The sequence below is a fragment of the Aquarana catesbeiana genome, linkage group LG03 (genome assembly GCF_042186555.1).
Source record: "Aquarana catesbeiana isolate 2022-GZ linkage group LG03, ASM4218655v1, whole genome shotgun sequence".
Taxonomy (NCBI): Eukaryota; Metazoa; Chordata; class Amphibia; order Anura; family Ranidae; genus Aquarana; species Aquarana catesbeiana.
The window spans coordinates 194,080,327-194,101,040 of record NC_133326.1 but is presented as its reverse complement, the minus strand read 5'-3'; the positions used below and the strand labels follow the sequence as shown (position 1 = coordinate 194,101,040).

Here is a 20,714-nt window from a genome sequence, read left to right as displayed (position 1 = left end):
AGGGTGCAGATCATCTGGGAGTGAAGATGGCCAAAAAGTTAGAGGGGTTTTGTAAACTAGGCGACGGGAGGGGAGGGCCCAGAGGTAGAGCTTGTCAGCGCGGAACATATTCCAGAGGGTAGTATTGGGGGCATTAGTGGTAGGTTGACTAACGCCCAATAAGAGTATGGTATGCGGCCGGTCTAAACAACATGGCATGTTCACCTATGCCAGGAGCCTGGCGGACAAGATGGGTGAACTAGAGATACTGTTGTACGAGGAGGATTTGGATTTTGTGGGAATTTCACAGACTTGGTTGAACAGCTCTCATGATTCAAGGGTATACCCTTTATTGCAGGGAAAGAGAGCGTAAAAAAGGGGGAGGGGTATGCTTATACAGTGGAACCTTGGATTACGAGCATAATCCGTTCCAGGAGTATGCTTGTAATCCAAAGTACTCGCATATCAAAGCAAGTTTTCCCATTGAAGTATAAATCACACAAATAGGAAATATAAGGGGAATACAAAGACACTGAATTTCAAAAGAGCCAACTTCCCTAAACTACGAACCATGCTAGAAGGCATAAATTAGGATAAAATCTTAGGAACAAAGAACACGGAGGAGAGATAGATTTGCTTTAAGGGCATCAGCCAATGCACCCCATTGGGTAATACATTTAAAAGCGCAAACAAAAGTCCTGGATAGCTTAACTCCAATGTAAAAATGCATATAAAAGCAAAGGAGAGGGCCTTCAAAAACTAGGGGGTTGAGGGATTATCATCAGCATTCAGAATTTATAAAGAATACCAGAAATGTAAGGATGCAATTAGGGCGGCGAAAATAGAACACGAAAGACACATAGCAGAGGAAAGCAAAAACAAAATCCCAAGAAATTCATTAAGTATGTAAACAGTAAAAAAGGGAGGACAGACCATATTGGCTCCATAAAGAATGAGGAAGGACATCTGGTTACAAAAGATGGGGAGATGGCGAAGGTATTGAATTTATTCTTTGCCTCAGTCTTCACGAGGAATCGGGGGGCTTCAGTAATTAAAACTTGCAACCAAAACTTGCAATTAGGGCTGAAACAACTAATTGATTAATCGACAACTAATCGATTATGAAAATAGTTGTCAACTATTTTCATAATCTATTAATCGGCCAGACGATTAGTTGGCCTGCATACAGAATGCATTATTTGTTTACATATCAGGGAATACAGTGCAGCACACATACAGCTCAGTACATCATCCATACATGTCAGTAAGTGCCTGAGAACTTGTGAATGTGTGAGGAGCAATGCATCATGGAACATGTAGTCCTGGGCAGGAAGTGAGTGGGTCTAAAAGGCAGAAGTTTTTCCACCTTGCTATAGGGGCACGCTATACTATAATTTTCAGCTTGCTATTGGGGCACTCTGAAGGCAGGAGGAACCAAAAGCATCGGTGGGGGACCCCAGAAGAGAAGAATCGGGGCTGCTGTGTGTGAAACCATTACACAGAGCAGGTAAGTATAACATGTTTGTTTAAAAAAAAAATTACTTTAAAGACTGTGCAGGGAAGATCAGCATTTGAACCAAGAGAGGGTGGAGGCTGATAAACTGGAGGTAATAGAAGGCATTACAATTACATTTAAAGTAAACTTTTACATGGAGGCAAGCCACATTACGTGGGAGCGGGGCACGTTATATTAGGGCAGGGCACATTTCAAGGAGGCGGGGCATATTACATTAGGGCAGGGCACATGGGAACAGGGCACATTTCAAGGAGGCAGGGCACATTACAGGGGGAAGGGCACATTATGTGGGAGCAGGTGTCAGGAGAATTAGTAAACCAGACTGTGTGGACTGCACAGAGATAACCCAAAACGCATGTAAAGTGAATAATGATATTTATTAAAATAGATGATAATTAGAAAATACAAACAGTGCACAAACAACCCAACAACACCAACAACCACAATATATACAGCAAGGGGCAATACCAGAATCACAGATGTCAGCCAGGCCAGGGTCATACACGGCAGGTCAGCAGGACAAGGGCTATTCCAGGAACGTAAATGTTAGCCAAGCCAAGGTCATACACAGGGAGATCAATAAATGATGAACAGGGAACCAACAGGGCAGAGGAGGAATGGATCGGGCTGAAGGGTACAGGAACGCAGAAGGGACCGGGTCAGGATAAGCTCGGGAACAAGGTCGGATGCAGGCTCAGGATCGGGTAACAGGCGAACAAGGTCAGGGCTCAAGGAGAGAGATACCAAGGCAAGCATGTGAGGGCTTGCCGGGTATTTATGGGACTGACAATAATTAACTTCAAGTAACACCTGAGCGCAGGGAGTGTTGTCTGCTCCATACTGCCAGGATCCATCCGCTGGTGGACGTCAGTACTGCGGCCAAAAAATGAAATGACACCAGCAGGGAAATATTCCCCTGACAGTTCAAAACTGCCAGGAGACACCTGCTGGTGGACCCCAGTACTGCACGCTAAACGATATATCTTACCAGCGGATGGACCCTTTCCTGACAGCAGGGCACATTACATGCGTCCCAGTGAGAAAGGGGTCTAAATAAAAAATGTGATTTCTGAGTCTGAAGATATTTACCAGATTCAACCTCTAATAGTATATACAGTATATCACTTCTGTCTGTTATTTTCAGAGTGGATTAGAGATTTTGCTCCCTAACCACATAGTTGGTCATTTATATTTAGCACTGCATAGAGATATTTAAGATTAAATATATATTATATATATTATACACCACACTTTTTTTAAGGTTATTATCCGATTAATCAAAACAATAATAAGCCAACTAATAGATTATGAAAATAATCGTTAGTTGTAGCCCTACTTGCAATACTCATGACTAGGGATGAGCGGTACACCCCCCTGGTTCGGTTCGCAGCAAAACATGTGAACAGGCAAAAAATTTGTTTGTACATGCGAACACCGTTAAAGTCTATGGGACACAAATGTGAATAATCAAGTGCTAATTTTAAAGGCTTATATGCAAGTTATTGTCATAAAAAGTGTTTGGGGACCTGGGTCCTGCCCCTGGGGACATGTATCAATGCAAAAAAAAGTTTTAAAAACGGCCGTTTTTTTCGGGAGCAGTGATTTTAATAATGCTTAAAGTGAAACAATAAAAGTGAAATATTCCTTTAAATTTTGTACCTGGGGGTGTCTGTAGTATGCCTGTAAAGTAGCGCATGTTTCCCGTGTTTAGAACAGTCCCTGCACAAAATGACATTTCTAAAGGAAAAAAAGTCATTTAAAACTACTCGCGGCTATAATGAATTGTCAGGTCTCGGCAATACACCTAAAAGTCATTGAAAAAAACGGCATAGGATTCCCCCACAGTCCATTACCAGGCCCTTTGGGTCTGGTATGAATATTAAGGGGAACCCTGACCCAAAATTTAAAGAAAGAAGTGCGTAGGGGCTCCCCCCAGATTCCATACCAGGCCCTTCAGGTCTGATATGGATATTAAGGGGAACCCGCGCCAAGCTTTTAAAAAAAAAAAAATGGCGTGGGGTTCCCCCTCAAAATCCATACCAGACCTTTCAGTTCTGGTATGGATTTTAAGGGGAACCCCACGCCAAAATTTAAAAAAAAATGGCGTGGGGGTCCCCCCAAAAATCTATACCAGACTTATCCGAGCACGCAACCTGGCAGGCCGCAGGAAAAGAGGGGGGGCGAGAGTGAGCCCCCTCTGAACCTTACCAGGCTACATGCCCTCAACATGGGGAGGGTGCTTTAAGGTAGCACCCCAAAGCACCTTGTCCCCATGTTGATGGGGACAAGGGCCTCATCCTCACAACCCTTGCCTGGTGGTTGTGGGGGTCTGTGGGCGGGGGGCTTATCGGAATCTGGAAGACCCCGAGATCCCGGCCTCCCTCCTGTGTGAAATGGTAACGGGGTACAAATGTACCCCTATCATTTCACAAAAAAGTATGAAAATGTTAAAAATGACAAGACACGGCTTGGGACAATTCCCTGGAAATAAAAAAGTCCCATGTAGTTCATTCTTCTTCTTCTCTTGCTCCTCCGACGGACCGAAAAAAAAAATCCGCACCGACCCATGGGAGGCACCCGCCGTATGACGCGTCCTCGCAGGTGACAGTTCTTTTATAACTGAGGGCGGGCCACCCGCTGACGTCCCTGAGTGACCCCGCCCCCTCTGAGGCACAGTGACATCCCTATGGCTTCCCCGTAGCGTCAGGGGGGGAGGGGCCACACGCTGACGTCCCTGGGTGAACCCGCCCCCCTCTGACGCACGAGGACATCCCTATGGCTTTCCCGTAGCGTCAGGGGGGCGGGGTCACCCTGGGACGTCAGCGGGTGACCCGCCCCCTCTGACGCTACGGGGAAGCCATAGGGATGTCCCCATGCATCAGAGGGGGCGGGGGTCACCTGGGGATGTCAGCGGGTGGCCCCACCCTCAGTTATAAAAGAACTGTCACCTGCGAGGACGCGTCATACAGCGGATGCCTCCCATGGAGGCAGGTCTGTGCGGCTTTTTTTTTTTATTCCTTTTTCGGTCCGTCGGCGGAGCAACAGAAGAAGAAGAATGGAATACGTGGGACATTTTTATTTTTTTTATTTTTTAATAAAGGAATTGTCCCAAGCCGTGACTTGTCATTTTTAACATTTTCACACTGTTTTTGTGAAATGGTAGGGGTACATTTGTACCCCATTACCATTCCACACAGGGGGGAGGCCGGGATCTGGGGGTCCCCTAAGTTTAAGGGGGCTTCCAGATTCTGATAAGCCCCCCGCCCACAGACCCCCACAACCACCGGGCAAGGGTTGTGGGGATGAGGCCATTGTCCCCATCAACATGGGGACGAGGTGCATTGGGGGGCTACCACCCCATGTTGAGGGCATGTGGCCTGGTACGGTTCAGGAGGGGGCCACTCTCTCGCCCCCCCTCTTTTCCTGCGGCCTGCTAGGTTGCATGCTCGGATAAGGGTCTGGTATGGATTTTTGGGGGGGCACCCACGCCATTTTTTCTTATACTTTGGCACGGGGTCCCCCTTAAAATCCAGGTCCGGTATGCATTTTGAGGGGGACCCCCACGCCATTTTTAAAAACAAAATTGACACGGAGTTCCCCTTAATATCCATAACCGACCTGAAGGGCCTACTATGGAATTTGGGGGGACCCCCATGCAATTTTTTTTTTATTTTGGTTCGGAGTTCCCCTTAATATTCATACCAGACCCAAATGGCCTGGTAATGGACTGTGAGGGAATCCCATGCCGTTTTTTTTTCAATGACTTTTATGTGTATTGCTGAGACCCGACTATTCATTATAGCCGTGAGTAGTTTTAAATTACTTTTTTTCCTTTAGAAATGTAATTTTGTGCAGGGACTGTTCTAAACACGGGAAACATGCGCTACTTAACAGGCATACTACAGACACCCCCAAGGTACGAAATTTAAAGGAATATTTCACTTTTATTGTTTCACTTTAAGCATTATTAAAATCACTGCTCCCGAAACAACGGCCATTTTTAAAACTTTTTTTTGCATTGATACATGTCCCCTGGGAAAGGACCCAGGTCCAAACACTTTTTATGACAATAACTTGCATATAAGCCTTTAAAATTATCACTTTTGATTTCTCCCATAGACTTTTTTAAAGGGTGTTCCGCGGCTTTCTAATTTGCTATCGCTATTTGATGAACGGGCGAACAGCCAATGTTTGAGTCGGACTCATGTTCGACCCGAACATTAAGCTCATCCCTACTCATGACACATCACAGGAAGCACATCCATGGTTAACAGAGGACAGGGTTAAAATGAGACTTTGGAAACTTAACATTAATAAATCACTGGGACCAGATGGCTTGCACCCGAGGGTACGTAGGGAACTCAGTCAAGTAATTGCCAGACCATTGTTCCTAATTTTTACTGACTGGAATGGTACCAGCTGATTGGAGAAAAGCCAATGTAGCACCAATATTTAAAAAGGGCCCAAAATACATCCCTGGGATTTGCAGACCAGTTAGCCTAACATCAATTGTATGCAGGCTCTTGGAGGGGATAAGGGGGCTATATACAAGATTTTAGTAAAGAGAAGGGTATCTTTAGCAGTAATCAGCATGGATTCATGAAGAATCGTTCTTGCCAAACCATCCTATTAACCTACTATGAGGAAGTGAGTAGCCATCTAAAGGAAGGCCCATAGACGTGGTGTATCTGGCTTTTGAAAAAGCATTTGACACAGTTCCCCTTAAATGTTTACTGTACAAAATAAGGTCCGTTGGCATACATACATGGATTACATGGATTGAAAACTGTCTACAAGGGCGTGTTCAGAGGGTGGTGATAAATGGGGAGTACTCGGAATGGTCAGGGGTGGGTAGTGGGGTCCCCCAGGGTTCTGTGCTGGGACCAATTCTATTTAATTTGTTCATAAAGAACCTGGAGGATGGGGTAAACAGTTCAATCTCTGTATTTGCAGACGATACTAAGCTAAGCAGGGCAATAACTTTTCCGCAGGATGTGGAAACCTTGCAAAAAGATCTGAACAAATTATTGGGGTGGGCGACTACATGGCAAATGAGGTTTATTGTAGAAAAATGTAAAATAATACATTTGGGTGGCAAAAATATGAATGCAATCTATACACTGGGGGGGAGAACCTCTGGGGGAATCTAGGATGGAAAAGGACCTGGGGGTCCTAGTAGATGATAGGCTCAGCAATGGCATGCAATGCCAAGCTGCTGCTAACAAAGCAAACAGAATATTGGCATGCATTGAAAAGGGGATCAACTCCAGAGATAAACCGATAATTCTCCCACTCTACAAGACTCTGGTTCGGCCGCACCTAGAGTATGCTGTCCAATTCTGGGCACCAATCCTCACTAAAGATGTACTGGAAATGGGGCAAGTACAAAGAAGGGCAACAAAGCTAATAAAGGGTCTGGAGGATATTAGTTATGAGGAAAGGTTGCGAGCACTCAACCTATTCTCTCTGGAGAAGAGACGCTTGAGAGGGGATATGATTTCAATTTGCAAATACCGTACTGTTGACCCCACAGTAGGGATAAAACTTTTTTGCGGAAGGCAGTTTTACAAGACACGTGGCCACTCATTAAGAAAAGAGGTTTAACCTTAAACTACGTAGAGGATTCTTTATTGTAAGAGCGGCAAGGATGCACCACAGGCGGTGATATCAGCGGGGAGCATGGATTAGTTTAAAAAAACTATTAGATAAGCACCTGAACAACCACAACATACAGGGATATACAATGTAATACTGACATATAATCACACTTATAGGTTGGACTTGTGTCTTTTTTCAACCTCACCTACTATGTAACTATGTAACAAATACACGCCACACTTTTCAGATATGTATTTGTAAAAAAAAAATGTAAAAACATTTATCATTTTTCTTTCACGTCACAATTATGTTCCACTTTGTGTTGGTCTATCGCATAAAATCCCAATAAAATACATTTTACTTTTTGGTTGTAACATGACAAAATGTGGAAAATTTTAAGGGGTATGAATACTTTTTCAAGGCACTGTAGATAGGCATTGTACCCCTACTCATTCACCCAAAAAAGTGTCAAAAATAAAAACAGTACACAGGTTTTTGACAAAGGAATTTATTATGGCAGCTTCGGTGTCTCTTCTCCTTTCAATTTCTTCTCCCTAAGGTTCTTCTCTCTCCGGTTATGTCTTCATCCTCTGGTTCTTCTCCCTCCACTGATGTCTTCTTCGTCTGCCGGTTCTTCTCGCTGCACTGATGTCTTCTTTCGCTGTCTTCTTCATCTGCCGGTTCATTCTTCGATTTTCTGCCGACGCTCGCTGCCGCTGTAATGTTAGGACTGACGTGCCATAACTAGTCATCCAGAGACTCCGCTCCCTTGTGACGTCACCGCTTCATCATGCCCCGGGCACCCACCACCCCATTTTGAGAGCATGTGGCCTGGAATAGTCCGGGGGTGGGGAGCTGTCTTGTTCCCCCTATCCTGACCTGCCGGACTGTGTGCTCGGATAAGGGTCTGTTATGGATTTTGTGGCGGACCCCGCGCCATTTGGTGGGGGGGTTCCCCTTAAAATCCATACCAGACTGAAGGGCCTGGTATGGAATGGGGGGGAACTATATGCTTTTTTTTTTTTTTTTTTTTTTTTTTTTTTTTTTTTTTTTTTTTTACATTTTGGTGTGGGTTACCTCTTTATCCACTCAAGGACCAGCCTCGTTTTGGATTTTAGGTGTTTACATGTTTAACCACTTGCCAACCGCCCTATAGCCAAATGACGGCTGCAGGGCGGCTGGATAACTCTGGGATCACGTCATATGACGTGATTCCAGAAAACTGCTCCCGCGCGCACACGGGAACATCCGTGACCGCCGGGTCCAGAGGACCCGGCGCATCACGGATCACGGTAAACGGCCGCTGATCGCGGCCGTTTACCATGTGATCGCTCCGTCAAATGACGGAGCGATCACATGTAAACAAACCGGCGTCATGTCATGACGCCTGTTCCTCCCCCCCCCTCTCTGTACCGATCGGTACAGAGGGGGAGAGATCGGATGTGAGCCGCGCTGTGGGCTGGATGTGTAGTGCCCACAGCGCAGCTCAGTGACATGTACAGTCACATCCATCCATCCCTCCATGCTCAGCCATCCCCCCCATGCTCTGCAATGACCCTGTGCAACCCTGTGCAATACTCTGCAACCCTGTGCAATACTCTGCAACCCTGTGAAATACTCTGCAACCCTGTGCAATACTCTGCAATGATCCTGTGCAACCCTGTGCAATACTCTGCAACCCTGTGCAATACTCTGCAACCCTGTGAAATACTCTGCAACCCTGTGCAATACTCTGCAATGATCCTGTGCAACCCTGTGCAATACTCTGCAACCCTGTGCAATACTCTGCAACCCTGTGCAATACTCTGCAACCCTGTGCAATACTCTGCAACCCTGTGCAATACTCTGCAACCCTGTGCAATACTCTGCAACCCTGTGAAATACTCTTCAACCCTGTGCAATACTCTGCAATGATCCTGTGCAACCCTGTGTAATACTCTGCAACCCTGTGCAATACTCTGCAACCCTGTGAAATACTCTGCAACCCTGTGCAATACTCTGCAATGATCCTGTGCAACCCTGTGCAATACTCTGCAAGGATCCTGTGCCATACTCCGCCATGCCCCGCCATGCCCCGCCATACTCCGCCATGCTCCGCCATGCCCCGCCATGCCCCGCCATACTCCGCCATACTCCGCCATGCTCCGCCATACTCCGCCATGCCCCGCCATACTCCGCCATACCCCGCCATACTCTGCCATGCCCCGCCATACTCTGCCATGCCCCGCCATACTCTGCCATGCCCCGCCATACTCTGCCATGCCCCGCCATACTCCGCCATACTCTGCCATGCCCCGCTATACTCTGCCATGCCCCGCCATACTCTGCCATGCCCCGCCATACTCTGCCATGCCCCGCCATACTCTGCCATGCCCCGCCATACTCTGCCATGCCCCGCCATACTCTGCCATGCCCCGCCATACTCTGCCATGCCCCGCCATACTCTGCCATGCCCCGCCATACTCTGCCATGCCCCGCCATACTCCGCCATACCCAGCCATACTTTGCCATGCTCAGCCATACTCGGCCATGCTCGGCTGTACTCGGCCCCTGTATGTGGCCAGGCTGTGGAAGTCTCACACATGTGGTATCGCCGTACTCAGGAGGAGCAGGAGAATCTATTTTGGGGTGTCATTTTTGGTATGTCGTCATACGACGTCCTTGACTTTGTGCAGGGATATCTGAATGATGGGTGCAGCTACAGGCATCATTCAGATATCATCTTTTTCAGCCGGCGATTCCCTACAGCATAAGAATGATCATAGCGGCTGTTCCACTGCTTGATCATTCTTACGGGAGGCGAGAAGGGACGCCCCCCCCCTCTCGCCGCCCTCAGGTGCTTCTACCGACTCACCGCTACGATCGAAGCCAGGATCTTTTTTTTTTTTTTTTTTTATTTCAGACTTCTTAGCCTAGAGGTGAGATGTGGGGTCTTATTGACCCCATATCTCACTGTAAAGAGGACCTGTCATGCCATATTCCTATTACAGGGGATGTTTACATTCCTTGTAATAGAAATAAAAGTGATCAAAAAATTTATTTTTTGGAAAAAAGCCTCAAACTAAAATAAAGTAAAATGAACAATAAAAAAAAAATTTCCTCGTGTCCCCGTGTGCTCGCGGTCAGAAGCGAACGCATACGTAAGTTGCGCCCACATATGAAAATGGTGTTCAAACCACACATGTGAGGTATTGTTGCGATCGGTAGAGCGAGAGCAATAATTTTGGCCCTAGACCTCCTCTGTAACTCACAACATGTAACCAGTAAAATTTTTTAAAGCGTCTCCTATGGGGATTTTTAAGTAGCGAAGTTTGGCGCCATTCCAAGAGTGTGTGCAATTTTGAAGGGTGACATGTTAGGTATCTATTTACTCAGCATAACTTCATTATTCACATTATGTAAAAACATTGGGCTAACTTTACGGTTTTGTTTTTTTTGAAAGCACAAAACTGTTTTTTTTTCAAACAAAACGTGTTCGAAAAATTGCTGCGCAAATACAGTGCGAGATAAAAAGTTGCAACAACCGCCATTGTATTCTCTAGGGTCTTTGCTAAAAAAACATATATAATGTTTTGGGGTTCTATGTAATTTTCTAGCAAATAAATTATGATTTTTACATGTAGGAGAGAAATGTCAGAATTGGCCTGGGCACTCCAGAATGCCTGATGGTGTTCCGTTCATGTTGGGCCTCTGTATGTGGCCACGCTGTGTAAAAGTCTCACACATGTGGTATCGCCATACTCGGGAGTAATAGCAGAATGTGTTTTGGGGTGTAATTTGTGGTATGCATATGCTGTGTGTGAGAAATAACCTGCTAATATGACAATTTTGTGAAAAAAAAAAAAAAAAGAAAAAAAAATCTTGATTTTGCAAAGAATTGTGTGAAAAAATGACAACTTCAAAAAACTCATGCATCTTTCTAAATACCTTGGAATGTCTTCTTTCCAAAAAGGGGTCATTTGGTGGGTATTTGTACTTTTCTGGCATGTTAGGGTCTCAAGAAATGAGATAGGCCGTCAGTACTTCAGGTGTGATTAATTTTCAGATATTGGTACCATAGCTTGTGGACTCTATAACTTTCACAAAGACCAAATAATATACACCGATTTGGGTTATTTTTACCAAAGATATGTAGCGGTATACATTTTGGCCAAAATATATGAAGAAAAAATTACTAATTTGCAAAATTTTATAACAGAAACGAAGAAAAATGCATTTTTTCTTTTATAGCGCAAAAAATAAAGAACCCAGCGGTGATTAAATACCACCAAAAGAAAGCTCTATTTGTGTGAAAAAAAGGACAAAAAATTAATTTGGGTACAGTGTTGCATGACTGAGTAATTGTCATTCAAAGTGTGAGAGCACCGAAAGCTGAAAATTGGTCTGGTTAGGAAGGGGGTTTAAGTGCCCAGTGGTCAAGTGGTTAAAACTTTTTTTTGCTAGAAAACTACTTAGAACCCCCAAACATTATATATTGTTTTTTTTTCTAATACCCTAGAGAATAAAATGGTGGTCATTGCAAAACTTTTTTACACACCGTATTTGCGCAGCGGTCTTACAAGCGCGCTTTTTTTGGAAAAAATTAATTTTTTTAAATAAAAAAATAAGACAACAGTAAAGTTAGCCCAATTTTTTTTTATATTGTGAAAGATAATGTTAGGCCGAGTAAATTGATACCCAACATAAAAACAAACAAGATATTTGGGGGGCACACCCTAAAAGATGCATTAACCACTTGACCACTGGGCACTTAAACCCCCTTAATAACCAGACCAATTTTCAGCTTTTGGTGCTCTCACATTTTGAATGACAATTACTCAGTCATGCAACACTGTATCTATATGAATTTTTTGTCCTTTTTTTCACACAAATAGAGCTTTCTTTTGGTGGTATTTAATCACCGCTGGGTTCTTTATTTTTTGCGCTATAAAAGAAAAAAGACCGAAAAATCTGTAAAAAAATAAAATTTTCTTCGTTTCTGTTATAAAATTTTGAAAATTAGTAATTTTTCTTCATATATTTTGGCCAAAATTTATACCGCTACATATCTTTGGTAAAAATAACCCAAATTAGTGTATATTATTTGGTCTTTGTGAAAGTTATAGCGTCCACAAGCTATGGTACCAATATCTGAAAATTGATCACACCTGAAGTACTGACGGCCTATCTCATTTCTTGAGACCCTAACATGCCAGAAAAGTACAAATACCCCCCAAATGACCCCTTTTTGGAAAGAAGACATTTCAAGGTATTTAGAAAGATGCATGATGAGTTTTTTGAAGTTGTCATTTTTTCCCACAATTCTTTGCAAAATCAAGTTTTTTTTTTTTCTTTTTTTTTTTTTTCACAAAATTGTCATATTAGCAGGTTATTTCTCACACACAGCATATGCATACCACAAATTACACCCCAAAACACATTCTGCTATTACTCCCGAGTATGGCGATACCACATGTGTGAGACTTTTACACAGCGTGGCCACATACAGAGGCCCAACATGCAGGGGAGCACCTTCAGGCGTTCTGGAGCACCCAGGCCAATTCTGACATTTCTCTCCTACATGTAAAAATCATCATTTATTTGCTAGAAAATTACATAGAACCCCAAAACATTATATATGTTTTTTTAGCAAAGGCCCTAGAGAATACAATAGCGGTCATTGCAACTTTTTATCTCGCACGATATTTGCGCAGCAATTTTTGGAACGCGTTTTTTTTGGAAAAAAAACAGTTTTTTGCTTTAAAAAAAAACAAAACAGTAAGGTTAGCCCAATGTTTTTGCATAATATGAAAGATGAAGTTACGCCGAGTTAATAGATACCTAACATGTCACCTTTCAAAATTGCACACGCTTGTGGAATGGCGCCAAACTTCACCACTTAAAAATCCCCATAGGCGACGCTTTAAAATTTTTTACTGGTTACAAATTTTGAGTTACAGAGGAGGTCTAGGGCCAAAATTATTGCTCTCGCTCTACCTATCGCAGCGATACCTCACATGTGTGGTTTGAACACCGTTTTCATATGTGGGCGGGACTTACGTATGCGTTCGCTTCTGCATGCGAGCACACGGACAGGGGCGCTTTAAAAAATTTTTTATTTTTTTTTATTGTTCATTTTACTTTATTTATTTTAGTTTGACACTTTTTTCCCAAAAAAAAAAAATGTTTTGATCACTTTTATTCCTATTACAAGGAATGTAAACATCCCTTGTAATAGGAATATGGCATGACAGGTCCTCTTTACAGTGAGATATGGGGTCAATAAGACCCCACATCTCACCTCTAGGCTGTTCCTGAAATAAAAAAAAAAAAAAAAAAAAAAAAAAAAAGATCCTGGCTTCGATCGTAGCGGTGAGTCGGTAGAAGCACTGGAGGGCGGCGGGAGGGGGGGGCGTCCCCTCTCGCCTCCCGTAAGAACGATCAAGCAGTGTAACAGCCGCTACGATCATTCTTATGGTGTAGGGAATCGCCGGCTGAAAAAGATGATATCTGAATGATGCCTGTAGCTGCACCCATCATTCAGATATCCCCGCACAAAGTCAAGGACGTCGTATGACGGAAGGCGGGAAATGGTTAAAACGCTTTTTTTTTTTTTTTTTTTTTAACACAAAGTTGTCCATTTATACAATATTTCTAACACATAACATGTACATACCAAAAATGACACCCCAAAATAGATTCTCCTACTCCTACTGAGTATGGCGATACCACATGTGTGAGACTTCCACAGCCTGGCCACATACAGAGGCTGGGTACGGCTGAGCATGGCTGGGTATTGCAGAGTATCGCCGAGTATGACTGGGTATGGCAGAGTATGGCTGGGTATCACCGAGTATTGCAGAGTATGGCTGGGTATTGCAGAGTATGGCTGGGTATCACTGAGTATGGCTGGGTATCGCTGAGTATGGCAGAGTATGGCTGGGTATGGCAGAGTATGGCTGGGTATGGCAGAGTATTGCGGGTTATGGCAGAGTATTGCAGATTTTTGTGGGGTATTGCAGAGCATGGCTGGGTATGGCAGAGTATGGCTGGGTATCACTGAGTATTGCAGAGTATGGCTGGGTATTGCGGGATATTTCAGGGTATTGCAGGGTATGGCAGAGTATTGCGGGGTATTCCAGGGTATGGCAGAGTATTGCGGGGTATTCCAGGGTATGGCAGAGTATTGCGGGGTATTGCAGGGTATGGCAGAGTATTGCGGGGTATTCCGGGGTATGGCAGAGTATTGCGGGGTATGGCAGAGTATTGCGGGGTATGGCAGAGTATTGCGGGGTATGGCAGAGTATTGCGGGGTATGGCAGAGTATTGCGGGGTATGGCAGAGTATTGCGGGGTATTTCAGGGTATTGCGGGGTATGGCAGAGTATTGCAGGGTATGGCAGAGTATTGCAGGGTATGGCAGAGTATTGCGGGGTTTGGCAGAGTATTGCGGGGTATTTCAGGGTATTGCAGGGTATGGCAGAGTATTTCGGGGTATTGCAGGGTATGGCAGAGTATTGCGGGGTTTGGCAGAGTATTGCGGGGTATTCCAGGGTATGGCAGAGTATTACGGGGTATTCCAGGGTATGGCAGAGTATTGCGGGGTATGGCAGAGTATTTTGGGGTATTGCAGGGTATGGCAGAGTATTGCGAGGTATTGCAGGGTATGGCAGAGTATTGCGGGGTATGGCAGAGTATTGTAGGGTATTGCAGGGTATGGCAGAGTATTGCGGGGTATTGCAGGGTATGGCAGAGTATTGCGGGGTATTGCAGGGTATGGCAGAGTATTGCGGGGTATTGCAGGGTATGGCAGAGTATTGCGGGGTATTGCAGGGTATGGCAGAGTATTGCGGGGTATTGCAGAGGGAATTGCAGAGTATTGCACAGCATTGCAGGGCATGCAGAGTAGTAGGGATGGCTGAGCATGGATGGATGGATGGCTGGATGTCTCTGTGCAGCGCTGTGGGCACTACAGATGCAGCCCACAACGCTGCAGCCATCCATCCATCCGCCTCTTCGGTCACTGTGTACCGATCGGTACACAGGAGGGGAGGAGAGGGGGAGGAGAGGAACCGACGTCATCAGATGACGCCGGTTTGTTTACATGTGATCGCTCCGTCATTTGACGGAGCGATCACATGGTAAACGGCCGCGATCAGCGGCCATTTACCGGGATCTGTGATGCGCCGGGTCCTGTGGACCCGGCGATCACGGATGCTCTCGAGTGCGCGCCCTAGGGGGCGCGCGAGAGCAGAATTCTGGGAGGACGTCCCTGGACGTCCTCCCAGAGTTAAACAACCGCCCTGTAGCCGTCATTTGGCTAAGGGCCGGTTGTTAAGTGGTTAAAGATGGTGCAACCATAAGACCATAGAATAGAAGAAAATATTACAGCGCACACATGCAAAAAAGACATTTACCTCCAGCAAGGCTAGTTTAAAAACACCTAAACATTTTCAAAAAACATTATCAAAAAATATGGGGATTTGGTCACACCATATTGCTATATGGTGCTAAGCCCACTTACTGCGTCAAAGTACCCCATAATTAGTGGGTCCTACACTATCCATAGACTGGGAGATCCTGCATCTCTGAACCATGAGAGCAATACACTCTTCTAAATGGGAGAATCTTGAGGTCTCCACCCATAACACAAGTGGACACTAATGAGAGGTACTTGATGAGGGAGTGGGGAGCTCCTCACCCAAAGGGATTTGCTCAGAATCCAGAATACCAAAGTAGTACAGGAACCTTTTTCAAAGTTGGACCGACTTGTGTCGGACCAGTTATGATGGCTCACATAGAGAACTATCGATTTATACACGTCACGCGACATATGCTCCCAATGTCAGAACATATGTCGTACCAGTGTGAACCCAGCCTGAAGCTTTGACAATAAAACCTGGGAGCTGACTGTTTTCTATATAGAGTTGCACCAGATTTTTCACTCACCAATTTTAGTAAATCGACCCCACAGCGTTGGCAGGGAAATCAGCAAGCCGTCCCCGCTTGATTATTGCTAGCAACTGCTATATTATATATTCGTAAGTGAATCCGGCAGGCTGGATGTACCCAAGTTGATCGATTGATCAACTTGGTACATTCAGCCTGCTCATTAACAATTCAAACCGTGTATGGCCAACCTAACTGATTATAATGTGTGAGCTGCAAAGTGTTAGTGGTTTAAACAAAATCTTCTTTTACATTTAACACTACCAACCCCCAGACTGCTGTCTGCTGTGCCTCCTGTGTTAATTTCTTCAGAGTTGTGTCTAACTAATACTGGAGGTGTTTTACTGGTCAGATCACAAAGTGAAAACAGAAGGGAAAAAAGCCAAAGAAAAGAAAACTGATGCAGACATCACATAAAATGATTGACAAGCTGCAATATAATACATTTTTGGGTTTAATACCACTTTAATTTATTCTCTTGTACATCATTTTGATATGTGCAGCAGCTATAACATGGAACTACAGTCTTTCCTATTGGTGGCTGTGGTGTTCTTACTCACACATGCTCACTTATCCTAATCATAAGGTACAGGGCACTGGATGTCTTGGATATTTATAGACCCTGGGTTATAGGCTGCTACCTTCAGGTGATTGGACACATACCTCTATAACCCTACCCCATTCCATGAGACATTCGTTTTTTTTTTTTTTTTTCAAGTGTTCTTAGGTGATGGACCTTTTTTTTCCTTACAGAGAATAATTGCTTAAGTAGTTTTTTTATTTATTTATTTTTTATTGGATTGGAAGCAATCTCTGATTGGTGCCTGTGCTGAGCAATCAACCTCCTGTGCTCAGAATGCAGTAGGGCAGCCGTTCACCATGGGATCCAGAAGCTAGTGGAGCTCACTGGAGTAACAGTGGCGAACTATAGTGGTTTTCAGCCTCTAGAGGTTCCCACAGGTATGGTATGTATATGCGCAGTTACATTGATCCCAGCTGGACGATTGTAACTGCAAAAAAAAAATCCATACCTGGAATTCTTCCTTAATCAACTCACTGTCATTTATTACTACAATAACACCAATGCTTTAGTGCAGCCTTGGTAAAACCTTGGGAGGTATACCTGGACCTCACGCTGTAGGGACACACTTTTACGTTCTCTTTGTCTTTTTCTTAATCCCTCTTTTCTTTGTTTTCTATTTCCCCTCGTCTTTGTCTCTTTCCCTTTGCTTTTCTCTTTCCCTTTGCTTTTCTCTTTCCCTTTGCTTTTCTCTTTCCCTTTGCTTTTCTCTTTCCCTTTCCCTTTGCCTTTCTCTTTCCCTTTGCTTTTCTCTTTCTCTTTCCCTTTCCCTTTGCCTTTCTCTTTCCCTTTGCCTTCCTCTTTCCCTTTGCCTTTCTCTTTCCCTTTGCCTTTCTCTTTCCCTTTGCCTTTCTCTTTCCCTTTGCCTTTCTCTTTCCCTTTGCCTTTCTCTTTCCCTTTGCCTTTCTCTTTCCCTTTCTCTTTCTCTTTCCCTTTATATTTCCCCTTGTCTTGATCTTGCGCTTTCTCTTGGACTTTCCTCGAATTAAAGTGGATGTAAACCCGATTCATGAAATGAATGAGCTGGGCACATATATCTGCAGTGTTTTCTTATCTCTCTTCAAAGCCCTATGTCTCGTAGCTTTCTCCTTCCCCGTTCTTCTGTTATCAGCCTGGAAACTTCTGACACAGGAGATAAAAGCAGCCTGAGTTTTGTGTTGGGGAGAATGCTATAAATAGATTAGCACAGAGCTGAACGATTCAACGAACAGTTCTGAAAGTCGCTACCTATGAGGAGTGGGGGTGTGTGCCTTTCCTCCAATCAGCTGTTTTGGCTGTATGCCCAGGCTTTAATGCAGTGCTAATCAGGAAGAGAAAATTTCCTAACATGATCTGAACTTTCTAAAGAATATATAAAGCTGAAGACAGCAGATATGCATGTAAAACTTATGTAGGGAGATTTGTTTCATCTCTGTGTATCATCTGAGGCTGTTCACTTCACTGGTTATATGTGAGGGTTTACATCCACTTTGAGATCAAAGAGACATCACACAGTTCAATTCTCTGTAAGACTTTTAATTTGAGAAATCTCCAACACATCATCTTGTCGACCTGGAACAAGCATGCTCCTCCCTTGACCTACTTATTCTCCTTTCCAGACAAGGCAATGAATTCCCTGACTTTGTGGATCTCCAGCCCAGCCTTAACAGTAGGGAAGTCTTTCTGTCAAGACCTGGATCACCTGCTGGTGGTACTATAGTTTACAGAGCGAGATGTTTTACTTCTGGCGGTGTTTCCTAGCAGTTAGCCGATCCCATTAATCAGTCTCCACCTGATGCTGGCTGCTGGGAGGAGGGCATTTAGCCCCTCCTCTACATTTCCCTATTGCTTATGTGTTTTGCCTTATCTATAGCCTAAATCCTGCTCCTGCGCTGTATCTGTACCTTGTATTCTGCTGCCTTGTATCTGCTCCCCTTGTTCCTGATTCCCAGTCCTCATTCTCCTTCCTGACCTGTTTCTTGCACCTCCAGTTTTACCTTGTTGATCTGTGCTCCCCTTTTGTCTGTATATATTTGTATTTTAGTTAGATTTTTGGTCTCTTAGTTGGTTTGCTAGTTAGGTATTTTATCATTTGATTATGGTTCACTGAAACCTGCATGTTTGCTGTGTATTCAGTTTGCTGTTTTGGATAGATTTTGTTTCACTGTTAATAAACTTGCTTAAATCATATATAGTCTGGTTTCAGTTTCCTGAGTGCAGTTACACAGATCTGGTCATCCCTGCTGCTGGATGCCTGCATTCAGTATCCTTGAAACTTTTCTTCCATCACACTGGAAAGTGATAACAGATGCCAGTCTTCCTGGCTGGGGAAGAGATTTTCAGTCCCTCATGATCCATGGAACATGGTCACCTCTGGAAGTCAAGCTGTTCATCAACATCCTTGAGCTCAAAGCAATAAGGATGGCACTGAAACACTCAATTTACGCCCCCCCCCCTCTTTCTGCAAGGACACTCCAATCAGGGTGCAGTCAGACAATGCTATGGCTGTGGCCTAGATCAACTATCTAGGGGGCATCAAAAGTCATGTAGCCTTGAAGGAAGCAAGCCAGATAATCTCATGGACAGAGACTCCCCATCCAGCAATCTGAGGTCCACATCCCAGGAGAGGACAATTGGAAAGTGGATTACCTTGGCCACCACCACCTGGATCAAGGGGAATGGGTTCTTGACATCCAGACATCTTCACTGTGATGTATCAGAAATGGGGAATCCCAGAAGTGGACGTCCTGGTCTTCAGATTCACCAACAACTTAAATATTGTTTGTGGCCAGGACCAAGGATCCCTTAGCACTGGCATGCAATGCCTTGATAATCCCCTGGTCTTGGTTCAGGCTAATCTGTGCTGTCCCCCCAGTGTGGATTGTACCTTGTCTGCTCCACAAGGATAGAGCAAGAGAAGATGTTGATTCTCATCTCACCAAACTGGCCCAGAAGAACTTGGTATACAGACATAATTAGACTAGAATAAGACAACTCCTAACGTTTTCCCACCAGGCCAGAACTGCTATCTCAGGGCACTCTTTTTCATCCTGCTTTTTAAAGTTTGACTTTAACGTCATGGTTGTTGAAGCCCAGGTCTTGAGAGAGTGGTCCTAAAATCTGTCCTCCTCACCTTGCTAAAAGGGATAGCGATAGCTGGCAATGAGTCTTTCACATTGTGTTTTTCACATTGTGTGACTTGTTGGTGTGTTTTGCATCATTGTCCTGCTGCTTAACCTAAGTGCACTTGAGGTTATGAACTGATAGCCAAACATTCTCCTTCAGGATTTTCTGGTAGAGTGCAGAATTCATGGTTCCATCAATTATGGCAATTCGTCCAGGTCCTGAAGCTGCAAAGCTGTCCCAGACCATCTCACTGCCACCACCATGTTCGACTGTTTGGTGTTTTGTTACTTTGCATATTTTATTAACGTTCTTTGTGACCTGTTTACAGGTGGCCAGGTTAGCTGTAAGAACTATGTTCATATAATCTAATTTGTTACAATGTAACTAATTGATTATTATATCATATTTTAAGTTATTTTTTTATAGAACATCCTAATATGTACATATAATTTTAGCTTTCATGTCTTTCTATTACAGCTAGCAATGTGGAAGTACTTATGTCTGGTAATGTAAGATGCTATAATATCATAATGGAAGCTATGAAGACATTTCCAAACAGTGAAAACGTTCAAGAAGTGTGCTGTTGTTTATTTCAGAAACTTACATTTGGTGAGCATTGTGTTTTGTAAATAGAAATATTAAAGTGTTAGTAATAGGAATGTTGTGCTGTACATGCACATTACTGTTGGGGCGGTGTTTTTGCTTTATGTTGATACTAAAATTTTAAAGGGGTATATTTGGTTAAAGTGGTTGTAAACCCTTACATATGCCTAGTGAAGTGACTGGCTAATGCAAAGAGATGAAACAAATCCTCCTACATAGGCTGCACCTGTTTATCTACAATCTCCTATTCTCTACATTCATTCAAATTCCAAAATATATAAAGCCTGTCTGAGTTGTCAACAAACAGGGGGCAGAGAGCTGAAATTACACACTGCAGAGCTCAGTGAGAGCGCTGAGAGCTGATTGGACGGGAGGGACATCCCCCTTCACACAGGAGCAGAGCTGA

The 20,714-nt window shown here is 44.1% G+C and overlaps 1 protein-coding gene across 4 annotated transcripts in view; it reads left to right on the top strand.

The window, feature by feature from the left end:
* Positions 1–20,714, top strand: part of LRRK2 (leucine rich repeat kinase 2) — a 546,702-nt gene that overhangs the window by 111,435 nt on the left and 414,553 nt on the right. For all 4 annotated transcript variants that reach the window (XM_073619682.1, XM_073619683.1, XM_073619681.1 and 1 more), the window contains exon 9: positions 20,183–20,314. In XM_073619682.1, the coding sequence (XP_073475783.1) occupies positions 20,183–20,314 (132 nt within the window). The remainder of the gene's footprint in view (positions 1–20,182; positions 20,315–20,714) is intronic.